This window comes from Neoarius graeffei, chromosome 24, assembly GCF_027579695.1.
Source record: "Neoarius graeffei isolate fNeoGra1 chromosome 24, fNeoGra1.pri, whole genome shotgun sequence".
Taxonomy (NCBI): Eukaryota; Metazoa; Chordata; class Actinopteri; order Siluriformes; family Ariidae; genus Neoarius; species Neoarius graeffei.
In genome coordinates, this window is record NC_083592.1 from 10,876,236 (window position 1) to 10,900,840 (window position 24,605).

Sequence of the window (24,605 nt, forward strand, 5' to 3'; positions counted from 1 at the left end):
TGTAAAATTGGGACTTCTTAATCTTGGTATTTCTGCGTTTTTAATTCCTGAAGTTTTTTCTTGGAATTTCTGAGGGATTTTTTTTTTTTTATTCCTGATGAATTTGATTTTTGATGACTTTTTATGAAGTGTTTCTTTTTCTTGTAAATGTACAACTTTAAAGCGAGACAGCCTTTCGATTTCATAAAATCAGTGAAATTTAGTTCCCCCTGAAATTTGGTTTATATGTTTATTTCTGTAAGTTCTCAAAAAAACCCCAAACAAACAAACAAAGAAAAACCCCAAAGTTATTTCATTTGAGGGGATTCCTGAGCAAATAATGTGCATAAAATCTCTTGCTTCGCGCAGTCAAGCAGACAGAGGAAGTTCGTGTGCGCATGTGCAGGTTTACCTTCTTCTTCTTTTGGCTTTTACGGCAGGTGACATCCACAGTGTTGCATTTCTGCCATCTACAGGTTTACCTTTGACCGTGCACTGACAGTTCCATCATTCTGTCGCTAAACGAACAGCTGATCACACCGAGGTGCTCGCTGAGCACCGATATTTATTAGTTTGGTCCTGTGTTTCCTTTCCTTCGTATATAACATAACGTCTTTTCTTCTCGCTTTCTTTCCATTACTGTAGTCGGTCTTTCACGTGTCATTCGCACACTCACGTCCTCTATTTTTCTTTCCTGTTTCAAATTTGTATCCCACAATGCTTTGCGCGAATGGGGAAAGCCCAGCACATGATGCATGATGTAGTATCTTGAATTGGGTCATGGTGAAGCAGAAAAAAATAGCAGAGAATTTAGGGCCACGTGGCCCTAAATACATGAAATTTTCTATTAGGAACAAAAAAATCTAATAAAATTGGAAGTCTGTGATGTGAATTCAATAGCTTTTGGTCCACTAAACAAAAATAATTGGGTGTCGGGAAAATTATTTTTATGACCTACACTTGAAAAATCTGACAGGCAGTCTAGCTTTAATCTTGAAAATTGGAGTATTTTGGAATCCTGGGAGTATTTTTCTCAGAACATTACCCCTTGTCTCAGCTCAGTTTTTTTTAACCTACAGTGGTCCTAATACACCATATTAAACACGCTGAGAAAAAAAAAGAAAGAGACACTAATAGAGAATCAATAACATTTTTATGTGCTGTTTGATGACAATAAACTACATCTCATAACCAGGAAAATGTAGCATCAATGATGTGCCACATAAATTTTATCCGAAGTCAATAATAATCCGAGACTTGTTTCTCTTAGTCTGTCCTACTGTACTAATACTTTATAACATTACATTATTTGATGAATGTAGACTCTCTGTACTCCTGGACAAATTAGATTCCATAGCTTTACAATGCCATTTTCGCCTCATAGCTCACGTGTACAATTAAATAAGTGAACGGGGAAATTGTGCATAATTTTTTTTCTGAACTTTTCCTTTAAAAACTCAAATCACTCTCAATATTATATAATGCATCCGTTGTTCATAGTAAAATAAGCATCAGATTAAAAAAAGAACAAATATCCAGACACATAACCAACTAAATGACTTTCAAACATACACAGCAAGTCGTTAATGACAAAAAAATAAATGCTATTTTTTCTAATAATAAATAAATAATCTAATCCATTCATTATAAAATGGCAATGCAGTTCTTAGTTTGTTAATTCTCCATAATATTGATACCTCTAAGAATTTAATAGTCACACTTAAAAATGTAGCATATACTGTATCTATTAAAAGAAAATGAACTTTTGTTTTGTAATATTAAAAAGAACACAGTCACAATACTTTTAAAATGAGACTGAATCTTAAAACTTACACAAGTTTTCTCATTAGCACAAACATAGTTGATTACCACGTTTTGGTGTCTGAACTTTGCTTTGGCATGCAGGTAAACGATGCTAAACTGGAGGATTGATGCTTTTCATACTTGTGAACCTCGAAGCTCCAGGGTACAAAAAAAAAAAAAAAAAAGCAAAGATCGGACACCAAACATTTTGGCTGATCCACTATATTTTGGACAAAATGAGGAACTTTGTGTAAAAAAGTTGTTGCACAAGTCAATTTAAACCCTTTATTAAAGCCAAAGACCTGGTGAGATCTTTGTATTACAAACCCTGATGATATGGCCGTATCTCCTATCACACTACCCACAATGCCCTTGTTGTAGAATGTGAGATGCACGTACATCCGGCTTTAAAGTATTTAAAGTACTATTTGTCATTTTTCTCTTTCAGTGTTGCTATTAAATCAGAATCCATTTCACTGATAATACATTTGACAGATTCTCCATACATATTGCTTAGCTGGGATGAAAATAATAATTAAAAAAAAAAAAAAACTCGCTCATGCACGCAAAAATCTGGCTGACAGAATGCAATGCAAGTTGAAGTCGTTCAACCTACAAACATACAAAGACGAGACAGAGGATACGATTCCCACCAAGCTGTAAGTAATCCCGCAAACGTGACATCAACAATGCAGTCTATGCATTTTCAAAGTCAGAACAACAGAACATAAAGTGCGCTGAAAGTCTAAAAAAAAAACCAAACAAACAAACAAAAAACTTTTGTTTGGTCTTCCTGGTTGGGGTGGACAGATAAAGAGAAATGGAGAACCAAACAGACAGAGGGAGGAGGCAGAGATTTCAGAGCGAGCCGATCAAAGCCCGTGTGACATCAATCAATCTGACGGTTAGCTTCCTGCACGGCTTTACTGGACACATCACTGATTCTTTAAGCTGTGAGAGAGAAAGACAAAGAGAGTTGCACACACCATCAGCACACAGTAAATACGAGCGTACAGTGTAAATATAAACCATACGACCTCAGAGCAATCATTTATTCTCTCTTCAGTTTCTCCATCAGTACTGAAGATGGGACATGATAAATAACATGTTCATCACACACTCATTGATCTCAGCTCATTATCTGTAGCCGCTTTATCCTGTTCTACAGGGTCGCAGGCAAGCTGGAGCCTATCCCAGCTGACTACGGGCGAAAGGCGGGGTACACCCTGGACAAGTCGCCAGGTCATCACAGGGCTGACACATTGACAAAGACAACCATTCACACTCACATTCACACCTACGGTCAATTTAGAGTCACCAGTTAACCTAACCTGCATGTCTTTGGACTGTGGGGGAAACCGGAGCACCCGGAGGAAACCCACGCGGACACGGGGAGAACATGCAAACTCCACACAGAAAGGCCCTCACCGGCCACGGGGCTCGAACCCAGACCTTCTTGCTGTGAGGTGACATCACTAACCACTACACCACCGTGCCGCCACTCATTGATCTGGGGTTTTGAATATATATTTTAGCAGTCAATAATACTGCCTATAGCTCTTTTATTCAGAGTCAGTTAATCCAATAAAAAAAAAGTGTCAATATTTTTGATTATTATTCATACAGGACACTTTTTCGATGGAAGAAATACGTGTTCTATTCCCTTCGAGCGGGTTTCATTCATTTGGTTTGATAGTGTGCAATATTGTTACCATATTATTTATCCTACGTGTATTACATCACTCTACCCAATGGAAAACGAGTGTTGAATATGGTTTACGATACTGCATGGTTGTTAAGACAACATGACGTCACATGCCGGAGACGTAAAACTTCTGCGCTAGTGAGCGACTGGGACAATTTGTAAACAAACATGGCCGCCAGGTTTGCTTCGTTAAATACAGAAGATGTTGAGAGAATTTTGAAAGAGAAAGACACCTGAAAGGAATGTGCATGTATAATAATAATACTGGCCAGCATTTTTTCGTGGTATATCAGATATATTCCATTCAGCTACTCGTCTTTGACTCGTTCAATATCATGCTAGCTGAAGGGAATATATCTGTTAGACCATGAAAAAAAAAGCCAGCCAATATTATTTAAATAGCATCTAGCCTGCTGTCTACCCTCTTATAATTCTGCAGCTTATAAAATAGCTGCTGTCGTCGGCTGTCCATCGCTAGCAATGATGACTGCTTCATTAGGATGTGCAGAAACATACTGTAGATGTCGCACCAGAGTCGTCCGCAGCAGCGGCACGAATGGCCCGGCTGAGCCGCCACTGAACATCTGGTCTCATGAGCTCCCGCATACTAGTCTCCTCTCCTAGCGAAGCACCTTGCACAGGAAGGTAAGACAAACGATGTCGTGTCCCTATCGTGTTGTCTCTAGGGACCTCCAGACCTGATGCTAAGCGGTGCACAAAAGTGCCACCGACCTGACGGGTATGGAAGTTGCCCCACAGTGACAAATGACTTGCTGAGTGATGCCATCCATTGGCCATTTGAGAGGCTCTTCCGCATGCCATCTGGTGGTGTGCCATTGACCCTGTTAGGTTCATCTGCCACACTGCAACAAAAAGCACCCTTTTGTTAGCACCTTATTGGTGATATGCTATTTAACCCATAGCTGGAACACAGGCAGGTGCTACCACTCTGGGTCACTTTCCCCAATACTCAAGTCCTCCTGGACCTGAGACTCCCCACCGGTTGCAGTTTAAAGTCATACCCAGGACTAAATATAAAATAGCACTTGATCCAGCACATTATACTCATTTATATTTTATTATTTCATATCATGCTCCAACAGTTACTCATGCCACAAGATACTAAATCATGGTCATGAAATCATCCTCCGATTGGCATATAATCTGTTTGATCAATTTTGTTCATTAATAGAAAAAATGCCTTTAGCTAACAAATTCATGATTTGTCTGTTCATGTAGTTCACTTGTCAAAGGCCACACCTCCTTTACTGAGACTGACCGACACAGACACCAACCCCACTTCCCCACTCCACTAGCTGTCTTTGCTCTCACATTAAGCCTTATCTACATGGGCACACTCTCATGCTCCTGCTCTTTGTCATGTTGCTGTTAACAACATCCCTCTTACTGAATCTGTTATCACACATAAGGAGCTCAACAACAGTCCCTCATACTCCTTGTGCAGTAACTGGAGGTTAATTGAGTGTCATTTATGTGTACTCAGGATAATGATACCTTGGCTAGAATGCTGCATTGAAGACATGTCTGTACAGGATTTAAAGCATGTCTTTATGATCTTTATAAAACTTCAAGGACAGTTTTAGGACCATTTTTTAAAATATATGTTTTATATATAGATAGAAAAACTCAGAACCTTTTTGTTCTTCTGGATTTTTACATTTTTCAAGGTATAAAAGTTGTGCTGGATAAAAACACATGTTGAATATGTCAATTATATGAATTATTATGGGTTTGCAGCATGGTTTAAGCTGCAAAACCAAATAAAAGCATTTGGAGTTAAGTCAAGGATGTCCAGCTTGCTCAAGCGGTTATCAAACCAACAGGAATTACATCTTTCTTATGAAGGTTCTCAACATCTATTACTTATACAGCACTTCCCTTCCTGATGACTTTCTTGAAACTCAGAAGTATTTGCACAAGATCATCACTATTATACCAAAAAGACTGAGCTTCACCAGTGCAGCCTTCCATATTGTCAGATTAGATCAGACCAAATAGGGAACCCATCCTCTTCTGGGTGACGCTGAATAGTAGGATACAAATATAGAAGAGTGAAGACTAGCGCTGTAGTCCGACCACCTAAACCGAGACCAAGTCATGACCAAGACCAAAGTGTATACTGTAGAGACCAAGACAAGATCAAGACTTTCAGAGGTTGAGATCAATCAAGACCGAGACCAAGGCAGGACGAAACCGAGTCAAGACCAGGACCAGACCAGTGTGTGTGAAGGGGTGACAGCCGTTAACAGGAAGAAAATTTTCAAATTAGCAATGAGTCATGTTGCATATGAAGCAGGAAATTTTACATCCAGTCACAGTAACAATGTTAAAAATCAATTAGGCAAAGCATAGGCAGTTTACTGAAATCCCAGCAGTTGTGGTCTTGACTGGTCTTGAAATGAAATCCCGAGTCCTCTATATCTGAGTAGACCAGACCGAGTAAACATGTGGTCGATACCGAGACCTTCAAAAAGTGGCCTCGTGACCGGTCTCAAGGCCAAGCCCAATCTCAAGTACTACAACACTAATAAAGACAAATAGAAATGTTTGCCAAGTGTGTTGAAAGGATGTTCAGTATGAACAGATTATGAATAAGTGTCCTGGGATGAGAACAGGACAGTCTTTATGAATACATCAGCTGTTCTTAGGTACAAATCAACAGTATCCAGGTGGGATTATCTACTGAAGCAAGGATGACTATTGGGCATAACTCATTTATCTTCATTAACTGCATTATCCTGGTCAGGGTTGTGGTGGGTCCGGAGCCTATGCTAGGAACACTGAAGTGAGAACACACCCTGAATGTGACACCAGTGACACCATCACAAGGCTCCACCTACCAGCATGTTTTGGTAGTGTTGTAGACTTGAGATCGATCATGGTCTCTTGGTCTCAGACACTGAGGACTCTGGTTTTTATTTCAAGGCCAGTCAAGACCACAACTGTGGGGACTTCAACAAATTGCCTGTGCATTGTCTGATTTATTTGTTAACATCGTTACTGTGATTTGGTTTAAAACTTCCTGCTTCAAATGCAACCAGTAATGTGACTCATTGTTAATTTGAAATGTTTCTTCCTGTTAACAGTTGTCACCCCTCCCCTCCCCCATCCCCTTCACATCCACTGGTCTGGTCAGGGTCTTGACTTGGTCTCGCGCCCTCAAAGTCTTCATCTTGTCTCGGTCTCAATAAACTCTGATCTTGGTCATGACTTGGTTTCAGTTTAGGTGGTCTAGACTACACACTAGTTTTTGAAAGGTGAGAGGAAACTGGAGAACCTGGAGGAAACTGGGACACAAGAGGAACATGCAAAACTCCACATAGGGAGGAACCCAAGCTCAGGATCAAACCAGGGACTCTGGTGCTGTCCTGGAGGAATCATCGCATCGCTCCTGTGGAGGGCGGCCCCATGTGGACAGTTGGGGGTTGCACCTGGAGGACGCTCTGGACTCTTGCAGTGGTGTTTTTGTGGCTGGGGACTGCAGTTGACTTGCTGACTTTGGGACTGCGGTTGTCATGAACGGTTGTGCACTCGGGTTTCCGTTGGTGGGAGGTTTATAGCATCAACGAAGCTGACTTTGTTAGGATGTTATAGTCATGTTGTCTGTTGTTGCCCGGATGGGGATGGGTTCCCTTTTGAGTCTGGTTCCTCTCGAGGTTTCTTCTTCGTGTCGTCTGAAGGAGTTTTTCCTTGCCACCGTCGCTACAGGCGTGCTCGTTGGGGATAGACTGGGAATAAAATTAGCTCATATTTTAAGTCGTGGGGTGGCACGGTGGTATAGTGGTTAGCGCTGTCGCCTCACAGCAAGAAGGTCCGGGTTCGAGCCCTGTGGCCGGCGAGGGCCTTTCTGTGCGGAGTTTGCATGTTCTCCCCGTGTCCGCATGGGTTTCCTCCGGGTGCTCCGGTTTCCCCCACAGTCCAAAGACATGCAGGTTAGGTTAACTGGTGACTCTAAATTGACCGTAGGTGTGAATGTGAGTGTGAATGGTTGTTTGTGTCTATGTGTCAGCCCTGTGATGACCTGGCGACTTGTCCAGGGTGTACCCTGCCTTTCACCCATAGTCAGCTGGGATAGGCTCCAGCATGCCTGCGACCCTGTAGAACAGGATAAAGCAGCTAGAGATAATGAGATGAGATGAGATTTTAAGTCGTTCAAATTCTGTAAAGCTGCTTTGCGACAATGTTTATTGTTAAAAGCGCTATACAAATAAACTTGACTTGACTGTGGCAATGCTACCAGCAGCACTGCTGTACTGTCTCTTGGAACTGTAATTGTATAAAAATGATATGGTGAGGCCAAACCCTGCATATCCTATCAAAAGCATGCAGCCAGACACATGTAGGGAGTTGCAAGGAAGAATAATAGCTCAAGAAAACAAGCCCAATGGGTAGGTTTGCACTGTGGATATTGCAAATCCTTTTGCTATTTATTTTTTCTCCAAAACAGCAAAGACATTGGCTTTGATTCACACCTAAACCCAATGTATCATTTGCACATGAAAACTGGTGAGGCAATTTGGGCAATTTGCCTGTGCTTCCAAATAAATCATCTCATCTCATCTCATTATCTCTAGCCACTTTATCCTGTTCTACAGGGTCGCAGGCAAGCTGGAGCCTATCCCAGCTGACTACGGGCAAAAGGCAGGGTACACCCTGGACAAGTCGCCAGGTCATCACAGGGCTGACACATAGCCACAAACAACCATTCACACTCACATTCACACCTACGGTCAATTTAGAGTCACCAGTTAACCTAACCTGCATGTCTTTGGACTGTGGGGGAAACCGGAGCACCCAGAGGAAACCCACGCGGACACGGGGAGAACATGCAAACTCCGCACAGAAAGGCCCTCGCCGGCCATGGGGCTCGAACCCGGACCTTCTTGCTGTGAGGCGACATCGCTAACCACTACACCACCGTGCCGCCCCAAATAAATCATCTCATCTCATTCCTTCTACAGGGTCGCAGGCAAGCTGGAGCCTATCCCAGCTGACTACGGGCGAAAGGCGGGGTACACCCTGGACAAGTGGCCAGGTCATCACAGAGCTGACACATAGACACAGACAACCATTCACACTCACATTCACACCTACGGTCAATTTAGAGTCACCAGTTAACCTAACCTGCATGTCTTTGGACTGTGGGGGAAACCGGAGCACCTGGAGGAAACCCACGCGGACACGGGGAGAACATGCAAACGCCGCACAGAAAGGCCCTCGCCGGCCATGGGGCTCGAACCCGGACCTTCTTGCTGTGAGGCGACAGCGCTAAACACTACACCACCGTGCCGCCCCAAATAAATCATCTCATCTCATTCCTTCTACAGGGTCGCAGGCAAGCTGGAGCCTATCCCAGCTGACTACGGGCGAAAGGCGGGGTACACCCTGGACAAGTGGCCAGGTCATCACAGGGCTGACACATAGACACAGACAACCATTCACACTCACATTCACACCTACGGTCAATTTAGAGTCACCAGTTAACCTAACCTGCATGTCTTTGGACTGTGGGGGAAACCGGAGCACCCGGAGGAAACCCACGCAGACACGGGGAGAACATGCAAACTCCACACAGAAAGGCCCTCGCCGGCCCCGGGGCTCGAACCCAGGACCTTCTTGCTGTGAGGCGACAGCGCTAACCACTACACCACTGTGCCGCCCCCAAATAAATCAATATTATTTAAATACTGCATTGTATAGATGCAATAGAATTAATAATTCCTAAAGAGGACATGGTGGTGCAGTAGTTAGCACTGTTGCCTCACAGAAAGAAGGTTCTGGGTTCAAGCCCAGTGGCCGACAGGGGTCTTTCTGTGTGGAGTTTGCATGTGCCTGTGTGGGCTTGCTCTGGTTTCCTCCCACATTCCAAAGGTTTATATGTGTACCCAGCCACCAGATGAGGGTTTGGGTCCCTCTAGTGTGCTATAATTACCCAGGAGAATTCATGGAAGCTAGCTGACAGCTTCCTGGATCGTCGACCCACAACTGTGAGGATGGCAGCAGACAGACAGACAGACAGAGGACAATTTTAATTGGTGTCTGTACTTTAAAAAAAGCCAAAGGAGATGTTCCTATTTTTCAAGATAGGAAACAAAGCATCAGTAACTTGTATGACATTTTAAAGGTCTGCTTGATGCAGGCAATAGACAAGGAGTGGCACTGTTTGTCCATTACCTTGGCAACAGAAAACACCTGATGCTTTTCGACAGGACTGTCCTGTATCCCAGTCAATTGTTCATTCTGTTCAAAATGCCAAGCTTAAAGGGCAGCATTTGGTTTGTAAAAATGGCCATCTTTCTAAAACACAAAGGGGCATTCCTCTTTCTGCTGGTATTCAAAAACATCTGCATAATTGGATATTTAAAGAGGAAACAAAGACATTTAGATGGTTTAAAAAAAGTCCATCCATCCTTAAGATAGTAACCAGACCTCAAATCTCCAGAACTTCCATTCCTGAGTGTTTGGACAACCTTTGAAATGGTCTGTAAAGTCCCAATGTTTTCCAGTTGCCCTTACCAGTAATTTGATCTCTAGTCTGGTCTGAGAAATGGCAGCACATTATTCATCTCATTCCCAGCACGTGCCATCTACATATTAATATGCTGTACGAAAATTCAAATCCTCAGTTCACTGTAGTGAAAAAGTACCATGGTCCTTGACTGGGGGTTCATTAATATGCATGAACTCCAAGCATTTCTGAGTGTGCCACATGATGTCTGTTTCTTCAAAGATGGAGGAATTTGCAAGAATTATGTATTGCTGAGTCTTACCAATTCCCACCAGAAAGCAGTTGGATAAGCTGCTCTTGGAAATGCTGTGTAGGCTTACATACAAGCCAATGATAAATGCATTGTATCAATGAGTCGGCGTAGTTAATTCCACTGGTGTCCTAGCAATGTGCAGCAGTGCTGTTCAAACAAACTGTGAATGGTGGAAGATATAGATTCCCTACTGGAATCGTGTGTGTATTCATCAGTAGGCGTTCTTTCAAAGATGCCATTTGTGTTCTAATATGGGGGAAAAAGTGTCTCACTTGATGTGAATAAGATAAGATAGCCTTTTATTATCCCACAAGGGGAAATTTACATTGTGTACAGCAGCAAAATATATAAAGAGAAAGATAAGGCAGTGAAGGAGTAGTGCAAAAGTACTAAGTATACAAAAAAGGATATATATATAAAAGAAATAAGCTACAAATTTAGAGATAAAAAAATTAACAAATTTGCATAAATTAACAGGTTTGCAGATATACAGTGGTGCTTGAAAGTTTGTGAACCCTTTAGAATTTTCTACATTTCTGCCTAAATATAACCTAAAACATCATCAGATTTTCACACAAGTCCTAAAAGTAGATAAAGAGAACCCAGTTAAATAACTCAGACAAAAATATTATACTTGGTTATTTATTTATTGAGGAAAGTGATCCAATATTACATATCTGTGAGTGGCAAAAGTATGTGAACCTTTGCTTTCAGTATCTGGTGTGACCCCCTTGTGCAGCAATAACTGCAACTAAACATTTCCGGTAACTGTTGATCAATCCTGCACACTGGCTTGGAGGAATTTTAGCCCGTTCCTCCATACAGAACAGCTTCAACTCTGGGATGTTGGTGGGTTTCCTGACATGAACTGCTCGCTTCAGGTCCTTGCACAGCATTTCAATTGAATTAAGGTCAGGACTTTGACTTGGCCATTCCAAAACATTAACTTTATTCTTCTTTAACCATTCTCTGGTAGAACGACTTGTGTGCTTAGGGTCGTTGTCTTGCTTCATGACCCACCTTCTCTTGAGATTCAGTTCACGGACAGATGTCCTGACATTTTCCTTTAGAATTTGCTGGTATAATTCAGAATTCATTGTTCCATCAATGATGGCAAACCGTCCTGGCCCAGATGCAGCAAAACAGACCCAAACCATGATACTACCACCACCATGTTTCACAGATGGGATAAGGTTCTTATGCTGGAATGCAGTGTTTTCCTTTCTCCAAGCATAACGCTTCTCATTTAAACCAAAAAGTTCTATTTTGGTCTCATCCGTCCACAAAAGATTTTTCCAATAGCCTTCTGGCTTGTCCATGTGATCTTTAGCAAACTGCAGATGAGCAGCAATGTTCTTTTTGGAGAGCAGTGGCTTTATCCTTGCAACCCTGCCATGCACACCATTTTTGTTCAGTGTTCTCCTGATGGTAGACTCACGAACATTAACCTTAACCAATTTGAGAGAGGCCTTCAGTTGCTTAGAAGTTACCCTGGGGTCCTTTGTGACCTTGCTGACTATTACACGCCTTGCTCTTGGAGTGATCTTTGTTGGTTGACCACTCCTGGGGAGTGTAACAATGGTCCTGAATTTCCTTCATTTGTACACAATCTGTCTGACTGTGGATTGGTGGAGTCCAAACTCTTTAGAGATGGTTTTGTAACCTTTTCCAGCCTGATGAGCATCATCAATGTTTTTTCTGAGGTCCTCAGAAATCTCCTTTGTTCATGCCATGATACACTTCCACAAACGTGTGTTGTGAAGATCAGACTTTGATAGATCTCTGTTCTTTAAATAAAACAGGGTGCCCACTCACACCTGATTGTCATCCCATTGATTGAAAACACCTGACTCTAATTTCACCTTCAAATTAACTGCTAATCCTAGAGGTTCACATACTTTTGCCACTCACAGATATGTAATATTGGATCATTTTCCTCGATAAATAAATGACCAAGTATAATATTTTTGTCTCATTTGTTTAACTGGGTTCTCTTTATCTACTTTTAGGACTTGTGTGGAAAATCTGATGATGTTTTAGGTCATATTTATGCAGAAATATAGAAAATTCTAAAGGGTTCACAAACTTTCAAGCACCACTGTATAGTTAACATAAGTGTATTACAAAGGTGGTATTGCACGTGTAAGTATTGCACAGGTATTATTACCAGTATTGCCCAGATAGTATTGCACAAGTAAGTCGGTATATTGCACAAGAGCCATTTTAACCATGTCTAGCTAGCAGTTTGCTGTACTGATGCTGATAGTCAGTGCACACAGTATACGTTCAGAGGGGTTTCTATGGATGTAGACGTGATCTGGACAGTATTGTTGATTATTGTGAGGAGTGTCTGGTGCTGTGCTTGGTGAGATGCTGGTTGTACAGTCTCACAGCAGGAGGGAGGAAGGAGCTGCTGTATCTCTTCTTAACACACGCAGATGGAGGAGCCGGTCACTGAAGGAGCTGCCCAGTGCTGCTACTGTCTCCTGCAGTGGATGGGAGGTGTTCACCATTAAGGATGACAACTTGGCCAACATCCTCCTCTCCCCCACTACATCCACTGAGTCCAGTGCACAGCCCAGGACAGATTCTGCCTTCCTAATCAGTTTGTTCAGTTTTTTCCTCTCTGCTGTTGTGATACTGCTTCCCCAACAGACAACTCCATAGAATATGACTGATGCCACCACAGAGTCATAAAAAGAATCCAGAAGTGGACCCTGTACTCCAAAGACCCTGAGCCTCCTCAGCAGGTGGAGTCTGCTCTGGCCTTTCTTGTACAGGGCATGTGTGTGATCAGTCCAGTCCAGTTTATTGTTCAGATGAACACCCAGGTACTGTACTTGTAGGTATGTTGTAATGCTGTAACCATAACTACATTACAAATCCAAGCGAACTAGCTTGGTCTCGAGATTAGATTTATGGTGATGAGCAGGTTGTTTGTCTTTGCTGTAATTCTGGCAGGACAAAAATGAAGAGAATGTGAACTGCTTGTGTGACTTGACTGTACGCAGCTACAGTTAAAGTGGGATGTCACATTGCATACGAATAAAAATAATCCAAAATTTACAAGCTACATTGCAATATTGGAAAATTTTCTATTCAATTTCATAAATCTACTCATAATCAGAGTCGATACTCTCCATCAAGACACATGCCTCCAGTTTGCTTTTCTTGCTCATCAACCAATGTGCAACCTGATTGGTTGGGAGTAAAGTAAGCCCTCGATATCAGTTGGTGCTTTTGTGAAAAGTATCATTTTTCATAAAACTGGAAAGGATATTTTAGCAATGACAGGAAAATCAACTAGCGCACAAGGATACCAAAGAGTACAAATGTATTTATGCTACAGCTAAGGTCCAACATGGACACATCCCATAGAATAACATGTTCTGGCAGTTGAGGAAACAAATACCAGCAGGTCTGAAAGTCGTCAGTGGCTGTCCATCGCTAGCGATGACAACTGCTTCATTAGGATGTGCAGAAACGCAGATGAGCCGCGAGGCCCGCACCAGAGCCGCCCACAGCGGCAGCATGAACGGCCCAGCCGAGCCACCATGGAATGTCTGGCCTCACAAGCTCTCATATACTATTCTCCTCTCCTAGTGAAGCACCTTGTACAGTAAGGTAAGACAAACAATGTCGTGCCCCCATCGTGTTGTCTCTGTGGACCTCCAGACCTGATGCCAAGTGGTGCACAAAAATACCACAAACCTGATGGGTATGGAAGTTGCCCCGCAGAGAGAACTGACTTGCCAAATGATGCCATCCATTGTCCATTTGAGTGGCTCTTCCGCATGCCATCTGGTGGTGTGCCATTGACCCTGTTGCGTTCATCTGCCAAACTGCACTGAAAAGTGTCCTGCTGCCAGCACCTTATTGGGGATGTACTATTTAACCCATAGCTGGAACCCAGTCAGGTGCTACCACTCCAGGTCACAGCGGACCTGGGAGCAATGGTGATTAAGGGGTAACTCCACTTTCCCCAATACTCAAGTCCTCCCGGAACTGAGACTCACCACCGGTTGCAGTTTAAAGTCCTACCCAGGACTATGACTAGGTCTGAAAGTAGTCAAAATATTTCTCAGTGTTTAGCTATGGACTCACCAAAGAGTACCTTTCATTGAACCTTTGAGGAATTGTTCGCAGAACCGCTTATGTTTTAGAGGATCCACCTGCCATATGGCTTGTTTTGGTTTGTGCTCTCACTACAAAGTGAATATCTAATTACTCGAGGGAAAGAAGGTCGACTTTGTACACGAATTAAAAGGGAAAGATGGAGCAGATGGTGCCTATTAGCAGGCAAAACTCCGATATTCCGGTCGCTTACTGTGTTATGGAGGATGAAAAGACATCTTGGGTACTTCAGAGCTCTCTATGGCTTTATACCTCTTTTCTTCTCAGCTTGCCAGCAAAGACATGAGAAGGCTTTTTCTTTCCTGTTTGTCCACTGACGGTTTGTGTTTCAGTACACAGTCAGGGGAAACCCCCCCCCAAGCTGTTGGGTTGTTCTCAATTCACCGGGCATGGACACGGGTTTTCGGAGTGGTGCCAGGCTTGCCTGATGAGGATCTCAGGAGAGTTATGAAAATTGATTTTCACCATTTTCTACTTCTTTCCTTACACGGTCTTTGCTTTTTCTTTATAATAATTATTACCATTGACTCATGTACTTGTTGTAACATTAAAACATTGACACGTTAAAAGTTTCTCATTTGTCTGAGGTACAATTCCCTGCCTTACCCAATTTGTTATTTTTATCTTAATTATTAATTTATCCATGTATATAATGATGGTTGTTAATATTAAATTATAATTTATTGAGAATTTCCATTACATTTTAATTTACACAATTTTCTGTTTTGTCATTTGAGCTGCATTTGTATGCACTGATGTTTTGTTTCTTTTTTTAATGTATTTGTGTCTTTCAACATTTTTTATTATTTATTTAATGGTTGCTTTATTGAATTTTCTGATTCTTCTGCTTATGTATTCATGTAGTATTATTTGACAGTTGATAAGCCATTAATGATTTTATTTGTATTAAATACTACATCAATTATTATTATTATTATTACTACTACAACAGCCTTATCATATCTTCTTGCATTACAGATGAGCACTGAACAACAGCACTGACTGCTTTACACTTCACACTGAACACCAACTGTGGTGATCAGCCTCTTTTCATTACCTCCTCTTTTCTACTCTACTTCCTGTCCTCACCATGCCTTTTTGAGCGGGACACTGAGCTTTAACCTGGGAAATGAGGAGTGGTGTTTGGCGATAAACCAGCAATCCTGAGGCGCGCTCAAGTCACACTTGCGGGCTTTAGAGAGATCGCAGAGTCTCAAGCTACATCCGTCAAAGTCAAACATCAAAAGCTTATATTTTCACCAAAGCTGGAGGGTTAAGCGGGTGGAATAAAGGTGGATTTGTGAGTATGAGTCACATTCTGCAGCATTCTGACACATGGAAGCCAAAAAATGAAATGAAATGAAGCCTCAAAAATGAAGCTTATAGCTGCCAGTGTAGCGTTAAACACACTTGAAGAGGCTTTTTTTTTGTATGCCTGAGCCAAAAAATTAATACATGAAGAGTTTAAAAATACAGTGTCTTGCAAAAGTATTCATCCCTCTTGGTGTTTGTCCTGTTTTGTCGTATTACAAGCTGGAATTAACATGGATTGGGGGGGGGGGGGGGGGGGGGGGGGGGGTTAGCACCATTTGATTTACGCAACATGCCTACCACTTGAAAGGTACACATTGTTGATTTATTGTGACACAAGAATTAACATGAAAAAACAGAAATCTGGAGTGTGCATAGGTATTCACCCACCCCCCAAGTCAATACTTTGTAGAACCACCTTTTGCTGTGCTGCAATTACAGCTGTAAGTCTCTTGGGGTATGTCTCTATTAGCTTAGCACATCTAGCCACTGGGATTTTTGCCCATTCCTCAAGGCAAAACTGCTCCAACTCCTTCAAGTTAGATGGATTGTGTTAGTGTACAGCAATCTTCAAGTCATGCCACAGATTCTCAATTGGATTGAGGTCTGGGCTTTGATTAGGCCATTCCAAGACATTTAAATGTTTCCCTTTAAATCACTCCAGTATAGCTTTAGCAGTATGTTTAGGGTCATTGTCCTGCTGGAACATGAACCTTCATCCCAGTCTAAAACCTCTGGCCAATTCAAACAGGTTTTCCTCCAGAATTGCCCTGTATTTAGTGCCATCCATCTTTCCTTCAATCCTGGCCAGCTTTCATGTCCCTGCAGATGAAAAACATCCCCACAGCATGATGCTGCCACCACCATGCTTCACTGTAGGAATGGTGTTCTCAGGGTGTTGGGTTTGCGCCACACATGGTGTTTCCCATGATGACCAAAAAGATCAGTTTTAGTCTCATTTGACCAGAGAATCTTCTTCCATGTGTTTCAGGAGTTTGCCACATCCTGTTGGGCAAACTCCAAATGTGTTTTCTTATTTTTTTTTCTTTAAGCAATGGCTTTTTATTGGCCACTCTTCTATAAAGCCCTGCTCTGTGGAGTGTATGGCTTAAAGTGGTCCTATGAACAGATACTCCCATCTCCGCTGTGGATCTTTGCAGCTCCTTCAGTGTTATCTTTGGTGTCTTTGTTGTATCTCTGATTAATGCCCTCCTTGCCAGGTCTGTGAGTTTTAGTGGGCGGCCTTCTCCTGTCAGGTTTGTAGTGGTGCCATATTCTTTCTATTTTGCTATAATGGATTTAATGGTGCTCCGTGGGATATTCAAAGTTTGGGATATTTTTTATAACCCAACCCTGATCTATACTTCTCCACAACTTTGTCTCTGACCTGTTTGGAGGCTCCTTGGTTCTCATGTTGCTTGCGTAGTAGTGTAGCAGAATCAGGGTCCTTCCAGAACAGGTTGATTTATACAGACATCATGTGACCGATCATGTGACATTTTGATTGCGCACAGGTGGATCTTAATCAATTAATTATGTGACTTATGAAGAGAATTGGTTGGACCAGCTCTTATTTAGGGGTTTCATATGAAAGGGGGTGAATACCTATGCACATTCCAGATTTGTTTTTTCATCTTAATTATTGTTTGTGTCACAATAAAACAACAATTTCCCCCTTTAAAGTGGTAGGCATGTTGTGTAAATCAAATGGTGCTAACCCCCCAAAAATCCATTTTAATTCCAGCTTGTAATGCGACAAAACAGGACAAACACCAAGGGGGATGAATACTTTTGCAAGACGCTGTATGTGGCTCACGTGATGTGCACAGAAACCATAAAAAAATGTAGTCCTGGCTTGTAGAACAGCTAACTACCTCACCTAGTTCGTGCTCGAGATTAGTGTTATGATCAGTAATGCAGATGTAATACAGATGGGCGTGACGTGATGAGGAGGATGAATTTCCTTTGCTGTATCTTGGAAACGCTGTTATTTTCTTTTGAAATGTTGAAATATCAGACAATTCAACATGTCAAAAATCTCCTCGTGTTCATGCATTCACTTTGTACTCCCTGTTTGCTTTCCTCTCTTGCCCTCCAAATTGTGATCTTATTGGTCAGGATGTAAAAATGCGCTTGGCATCACTCTGCTCTGCACTTTTCTAAAAAGTTGAACTTTTTTCAACTTTGGAAGCGCCGCACCATGTGACCTCTTCCCATAGGACTGTGTGTAAAATATGTGCTGGCAGCTGAAGGTAAAAAAAAAAAAAAAAAAAAAGGCTGGTGTGAAAGTAACAATCAATACTTCTTGTTTTGTCTCTTCTCTCTGTGGAGATGTGTTTATTTTTCACATGGATAAACTGCAGGTCTCCACTGCACATTCGAAATCAAGAACGGGCTATAACGGGAGACAAGAGTTTCCACCAAGTTAAGAAAACTGGAATGGTTATTTTTGGCCAATAGAGAGCAACGTCATGACAGAGCATGAGCTCGGCTATTTATTTTCCTGTCAAAGTCCGACAGGAAAATAAGTTTATTCGATTGATCATTTGTTTGTTTGTTTCAATGCATTTGATCAAAAAAAAAAAATTCAATAGTAGAAGCTCCATCTAGATAGCCAGACCATCAAGGGTTTGAAAGGACATCAACTGGAATCTTCTGCCTCAATTGTGTCATTAAATATTATGGAATGAGTGTCATGTGACTTGTCCATATTAGCTTTGAAGTTATTAACGTGAGGTTATGGGTGACCTAATTCGCTAACACTGTTTTCAATCTGGAGAGTCAATGGCCCTTCATACACGGATATGGTTGTAAATGTGGCCAGTAAGATTGTGGGGGTGAAGTTTGATAGTTTAACTGAATATTTTAATAAGCAGGTGTTTAACAAAGCCATTCAAATCTATCAAGATCCAGCTCATCCCATGTATTCTGAATATGTGTTTCTGCCATCTGGTCTACGTCTCAAAACTCCCATTGCTTTCAAACAAAGGTACAAAAACTCTTTCATCCCCTTTTCTATCTAACTACTGAATGCACATATCAGAAAAAGATAGCTTTGTCCATTAAGTACCTATTTCTTCTTTTTATATGCATCTTATTTATTTATTGAGCATTTTTATCTTGTTTGTAATGTGCTGTGTATATTGTGGTGTGGTATGTGTCCTGTCTAGCAATTGGATTGCTAATTTGTGCTGTGTCCATGGTGGTGTGGTATTGTATGTGGTCCTGTCTGCAATCAAATTGCCCATTTGGGATAAAGTAATAAACTGAACTGAACTGAATGGCTAGAAGGAAGTATGTATCATGTTGTGAGGTTGTAGATGGAAGACAGAGGAGGAAACTGAGAGCTACATTAGAAGATTCCACTGATAAGACAAAGGAAGTAGGTGTGAATGGAAGGAGTCCTCGAGAAGGTGATGGACCATGTTGTGAGGTTGAAGATGGAAGACAGAGGAGGAAACCAAGGGCTATATTCGAAGACTCCACTGGGACGACAAAGGAAGTAAGTATGAATGGAAGTAGGAGTTCTCGAAAAGGTTATGGACCATGTTTTCAGATTGTAGATGGAAGACAGATTAGGAGATTGAGGGCTATATTAGAAAATTGCACTGATAAGACAAAGGAAGTAGGTATGAATGGAAATAGGAGTTCTCGAGAACGTTATGGACCATGTTGTGAGGTTGAAGATGGAAAACAGAGGAGGAAACCGAAGGCTATATTAGAAGATTCCACTGATAAGACAAAGGAAGTAGATGTGAATGGAAGTAGGAGTTCTCGAGAAGGTTATGGATCATGTTGTGAGGTTGTAGATGGAAGACAGAGGAGGAAACTGAGGGTTATATTCAATGACTCCACTGATAAGACAAAGGAAGTAGGTGTAAATGGAAGTAGGAGTTCTCAAGAAGGTTATGGACCATGTTTTCAGGTTGTAGATGGAAGACAGATTAGGAGATTGAGGGCTATATTAGAAAATTGCACTGATAAGACAAAGGAAGTAGGTATGAATGGAAGTAGGCGTTCGCAAGAAGGTTATGGACCATGTTGTGAGGTTGAAGATGGAAAAAAGAGGAGGAAACCGAAGGCTATATTAGAAGATTCCACTGATAAGACAAAGGAAGTAGATGTGAATGGAAGTAGGAGTTCTCGAGAAGGTTATGGACCATGTTGTGAGGTTGTAGATGGAAGACAGAGGAGGAAACTGAGGGTTATATTCAATGACTCCACTGATAAGACAAAGGAAGTAGGTATGAATGGAAGTAGGCGTTCTCAAGAAGGTTATGGACCATGTTGTGAGGTTGAAGATGGAAAACAGAGGAGGAAACCGAAGGCTATATTAGAAGATTCCACTGATAAGACAAAGGAAGTAGATGTGAATGGAAGTAGGAGTTCTCGAGAAGGTTAAGGCCCGGTCCCACTGCACTTACGGATGCAAAGAGGATGTAAAACGTAAAAAAATCTTTGCCATCCATTGGAAAACGCTATGCATCCGTTGTGTACTCATTGCATACATGCTTCATACGCTCTATCCATCGAGCATCCGTCCACTGTGATTTCATCCGCGCAAAAAGTTTTGAGCTGCACAAAACTTTTAGAACGGATGAACTTTCCGCCGTGTACGATGTAAATCCACGACATATACGAGCAACAAACGTTCTATGTCCGTTATCCTCCGTTAAACGTCTGCTGTATCCTCTCTGCATCCTCTGGGCATCCTCGCAACTCACATCCGCTGCAGCTGAAAACGGAAAGAGGGAGGAAAGATAAGGTACATGAAACGTCTATTCATCGTTAGTAGCACGGAAATAGAAAGGATGTAAGCGTATGCATTTCGTATATAAAGTATTCAAAACGGACAAAGCGTTTATATCTGGGATGTATCTCGTATATTTAGGATGTCTGGAGTATGTCTAGAGTATGTAGAAGGACACCTAGCGGACAATCGATATTTTGTATAAAAAGGGGGTTGAAAATCATCTGGATCTCAGTATGAGTCGAACAGCCATGGTGTACAGATCTCATCACCCTTGGTCTTGGTCGTAGTAGAGATGTATCGATGTAGCCGCCAGCACGTCTTTCCGCTTTATGCTGACGGCGTGCGTGCTGCATCCAAATTTATATCCGCGGAGCAGACGCAATTCATACCCCCCGCATGCGCAGTGAACGGTCTGCATCCGATATACATCCGCGCAACATCCCCTTTGTTTCCGTTAGGCGTACGTGATGCATCCCCTTCATCCGCTATGCATCCGCTCTTTCTGCTATGCGTCCGCTTCTCAGTTATCACCGGTAACCCCTTCGGAGCTGTCATCCACTTCCATCCGCTTTCATCCACTAGGCTTCCTATGAACATGCGTTTAACATCCCCACTATATACTACCCACGTTCGTTCTTCTCCATTCTGTTTTCGCAAATTTTCGCCAATTTTGTCCATTTCTGGAGTGGATGAAAACGGATAGAGCCACCCCCAAAATTTTGCTCGTCCGCTGTGTCCTTTTTGCATACGTTTTGTGTCCATCGGCCAGTGGGACCGGGCCTTTATGGACCATGTTGTGAGGTTGTAGATGGAAGACAGAGGAGGAAACTGAGGGTTATATTCTATGACTCCACTGATAAGACAAAGGAAGTAGGTATGAATGGAAGTAGGCGTTCTCAAGAAGGTTGTGGACCATGTTGTGAGGTTGAAGATGGAAAACAGAGGAGGAAACCGAAGGCTATATTAGAAGATTCCACTGATGAGACAAAGGAAGTACGGTAGATGTGAATGGAAGTAGGAGTTCTCGAGAAGGTTATGGACCATGTTTTCAGGTTGTAGATGGAAGACAGAGGAGGAAACTGAGGGTTATATTTGAAGACTGCACTGATAAGACAAAGGAAGTAGGTGTGAATGGAAGTAGGAGTCCTTGAGAAGGTTATGGACCATGTTGTGAGGTTGAAGATGGAAGACAAAGGAGGAAACTGAGGATTATATTCGAAGACTCCACTGGGAAGACAAAGGAAGTAGGTGTGAATGGAAGTAGGAGTTCTTGAGAAGGTTATGGACCATGTTGTGAGGTTGAAGATGGAAGACAGAGGAGGAAACTGAGGATTATATTCAAAGACTCCACTGATAAGACAAAGGAAGTAGGTGTGAATGGAAGTAGGAGTTCTCGAGAAGGTTATGGACCATGTTGTGAGGTTGTAGATGGAAGACAGATTAGGAGATTGAAGGCTATATTCGAAGATTCCACTGATAAGATAAAGAAAGTAGGTGTGAATGGAAGTAGGAGTTCTCGAGAAGGTTATGGACCATGCTTTCAGGTTGTAGATGGAAGTTGCTGGAAGTGAGTGTATATCATGTTTCAGCATTGTGGATCCAAAATGCAGGACAAGTTAGCTTGTTGGAAGAGCACCAATCGGCAATTTTTACCGTGACGCCTTTTCTTTATCCAATAATAAGGGACAGAATTAGATTTTGCGCATGTGGCTTGTCGCTGATTTATGCATGGAAGAAAGTTTTCCTATATTAGGCTGCATTATAGGGCTGCTGAAGGATGAGAGAATTTAATCTGCACCACCTGTGAGCCAAAATCTATCAGGGACAGCATGACAGATATAAGAACTGACATTTTACACATACTCACAAAAACTCAGCTGGGAGCTTGTTAGACAGCACACATACATACACGCGCAACATATCTCCTTGTCATTCCGGAACCTAAATACAGCAGTGTTTGAACATTATCATCAGTGTGTATTGAACGAGTGTATCCTCACTTGTTTTGGTGTTTGGAGCCCTGCAGATGTGCATGGTATTGTGCCACCGAGTTGAGTGTCACGCTGCACACGTCGCAAGTGTAGCTGCGCTTCAGACCTGCAACGACAAACCAGAAACACACACACACGCATGGTTAGCAAAGAGGATGCAGCACGACACAACACACACAGCAACGCATAATAGGCAAGCGAGTCGTGTAGCTCAGATCCGTTTCTGGGGACCGACGGAAATGAGCTCTAGAGAGAAGAACATAATTAAAATGTATGATGTTGGGAGATCTTTATTAATGTGACATCAGAGGTCATTAAGAGACACGGAATTAAGTCACGGAATATTAAATCCGGAGCTATTTCCATAATGCTCTATTTCATAAGTGTGATTAAATGGAGGGGAAAAATGATCTATCAGCCGTGTGAATGAGAGAGATGACACAATATAAACAAGATTCTGTAGAGACCTCCTAGAGATACACTCTTATCTAGAAGAACACACACATACATCCACACACATGCAGACTTCTGTTATTATTTACTGCGGTTTATCCACTGACTTGTGTATTGCATAGCTAACTTTTGTTTATTTATAAATTTTTTTTTTATCCTTTAATGCTTAAATGCTTGTGGGCGGCACGGTGGTTTAGTGGTTAGCGCTGTCGCCTCACAGCAAGAAGGTCCTGGGTTCAAGCCCAGCAGCCGGCAAGGGCCTTTTTGTGTGGAGTTTGCATGTTCTCCCCGTGTCCGCGTGGGTTTCCTCCGGGTGCTCCGGTTTCCCCCACAGTCCAAAGACATGCAGGTTAGGATAATTGGTGGCTCTAAATTGACCATAGGTGTGAATGTGAGTGTGAATGGTTGTCTGTGTCTATGTGTCAGCCCTGTGATGACCTGGCGACTTGTCCAGGGTGTACCCCACCTTTCGCCCATAGTCAGCTGGGATAGGCTCCAGCTCGCCTGCAACCCTGTAGAACAGGATAAGCGGCTACAGATAATGGATGGATAAATGCTTGTTGTAGGGGGTGTGGCTATCCAAGCTGTGCTTGATCAGCAGTAGGTCTCACGGCCATAACATCTGCAGGTTCTGATTCTCTAAACTCATCTTTTTAAACGTCATCCATATGTATTGTTCTGTCTTAAACTCAGACAATACTTGGTTTCATTTTAATTTTGGTTGAACATGATAAGAAGAAAAAGAAATCCAAGCGCTTCCTGGAGTGTACCATTTATACCGAAGAAAAAGCGACATAACAGAATTTTACCAACATGTTAATACAGACGTGATATACCATGTTTTCGTATAACCTCATGGCTGATCAGTGCAGGCTGATCATGCATAAGTACTGTATGATTAAAAAGAATGAATGACAATGAACCTCCCACATCTGTTCAGTAACAGGCAGATGGTGTAAAAATAATAATCATGGCAAGCTGATCTGCGATTGCCGATCCTAGCAGATGGGAAGGACAGCATAATTAGTTTCTTACCTTATTGAGCGGAAATATTGGAAGAGTTAAGCACTGAGGGTTCCTAGGACTCTACTGTAAAAACTGCACTAGATTAGTTTTTGAGGCCCATAGACCTCAACAACTAGACCATCTCTCATAGCTGCAGCGCTCACATTTCTTCCTCAAAAAGTATTGAAGCAACAAGATGTACTATAATAATAATAATAATAATAATAATAATAGAAGGAAGACGAAGATGAATCATCCTTAAGTATTGGCTGGTGGTTTCACTGTGGTCACCAAAAGTAAACAATATTAATAATCCAGTGGAAAATGATGAATGATATTAAAGGCTGGCTAAAGGCAAGCTAGAAAAGGTCAGCTCAAGAAGATTCTCAGCCTGGCTGACATTTTAAAGGAGAACAGATCTATGTGTATATATATATATATTTTTAGTTCAAGGATACAAAAATCAAAGTGTATAATGTCACTCAGAGAAACTGTGATTAAGAAAAACAGATAAACAAACAGTGCGGGGGAAAAAATGCCTCGTCATTGACACTGACTGACAGGCAGAGAGATTGGACTAAATGAAAATACTGGAGTGGGTAAAAAAAAAAATGGACACAGTTGCTACGGCAATCACAGCAGCCCTTGATAGAAAATGAGAACCTACTGGTTCACAACAAGTGAGAACA

General features: G+C 42.0%; 1 protein-coding gene across 1 annotated transcript in view; it reads right to left on the reverse strand.

Annotated features, from left to right (window-relative positions):
• Nucleotides 1–2,702: 2,702 nt before the first annotated feature.
• zmat4a (zinc finger, matrin-type 4a) overlaps nt 2,703–24,605 on the reverse strand; it is a 105,264-nt gene continuing 83,361 nt past the window's right edge. The window contains exons 6-7 of the mRNA XM_060907603.1: nt 22,468–22,564; nt 2,703–2,733 (exon numbers count right to left, since the gene is read on the reverse strand). Of these exons, the coding sequence (XP_060763586.1) occupies nt 2,718–2,733; nt 22,468–22,564 (113 nt within the window). The 3' untranslated portion in view covers nt 2,703–2,717. The remainder of the gene's footprint in view (nt 2,734–22,467; nt 22,565–24,605) is intronic.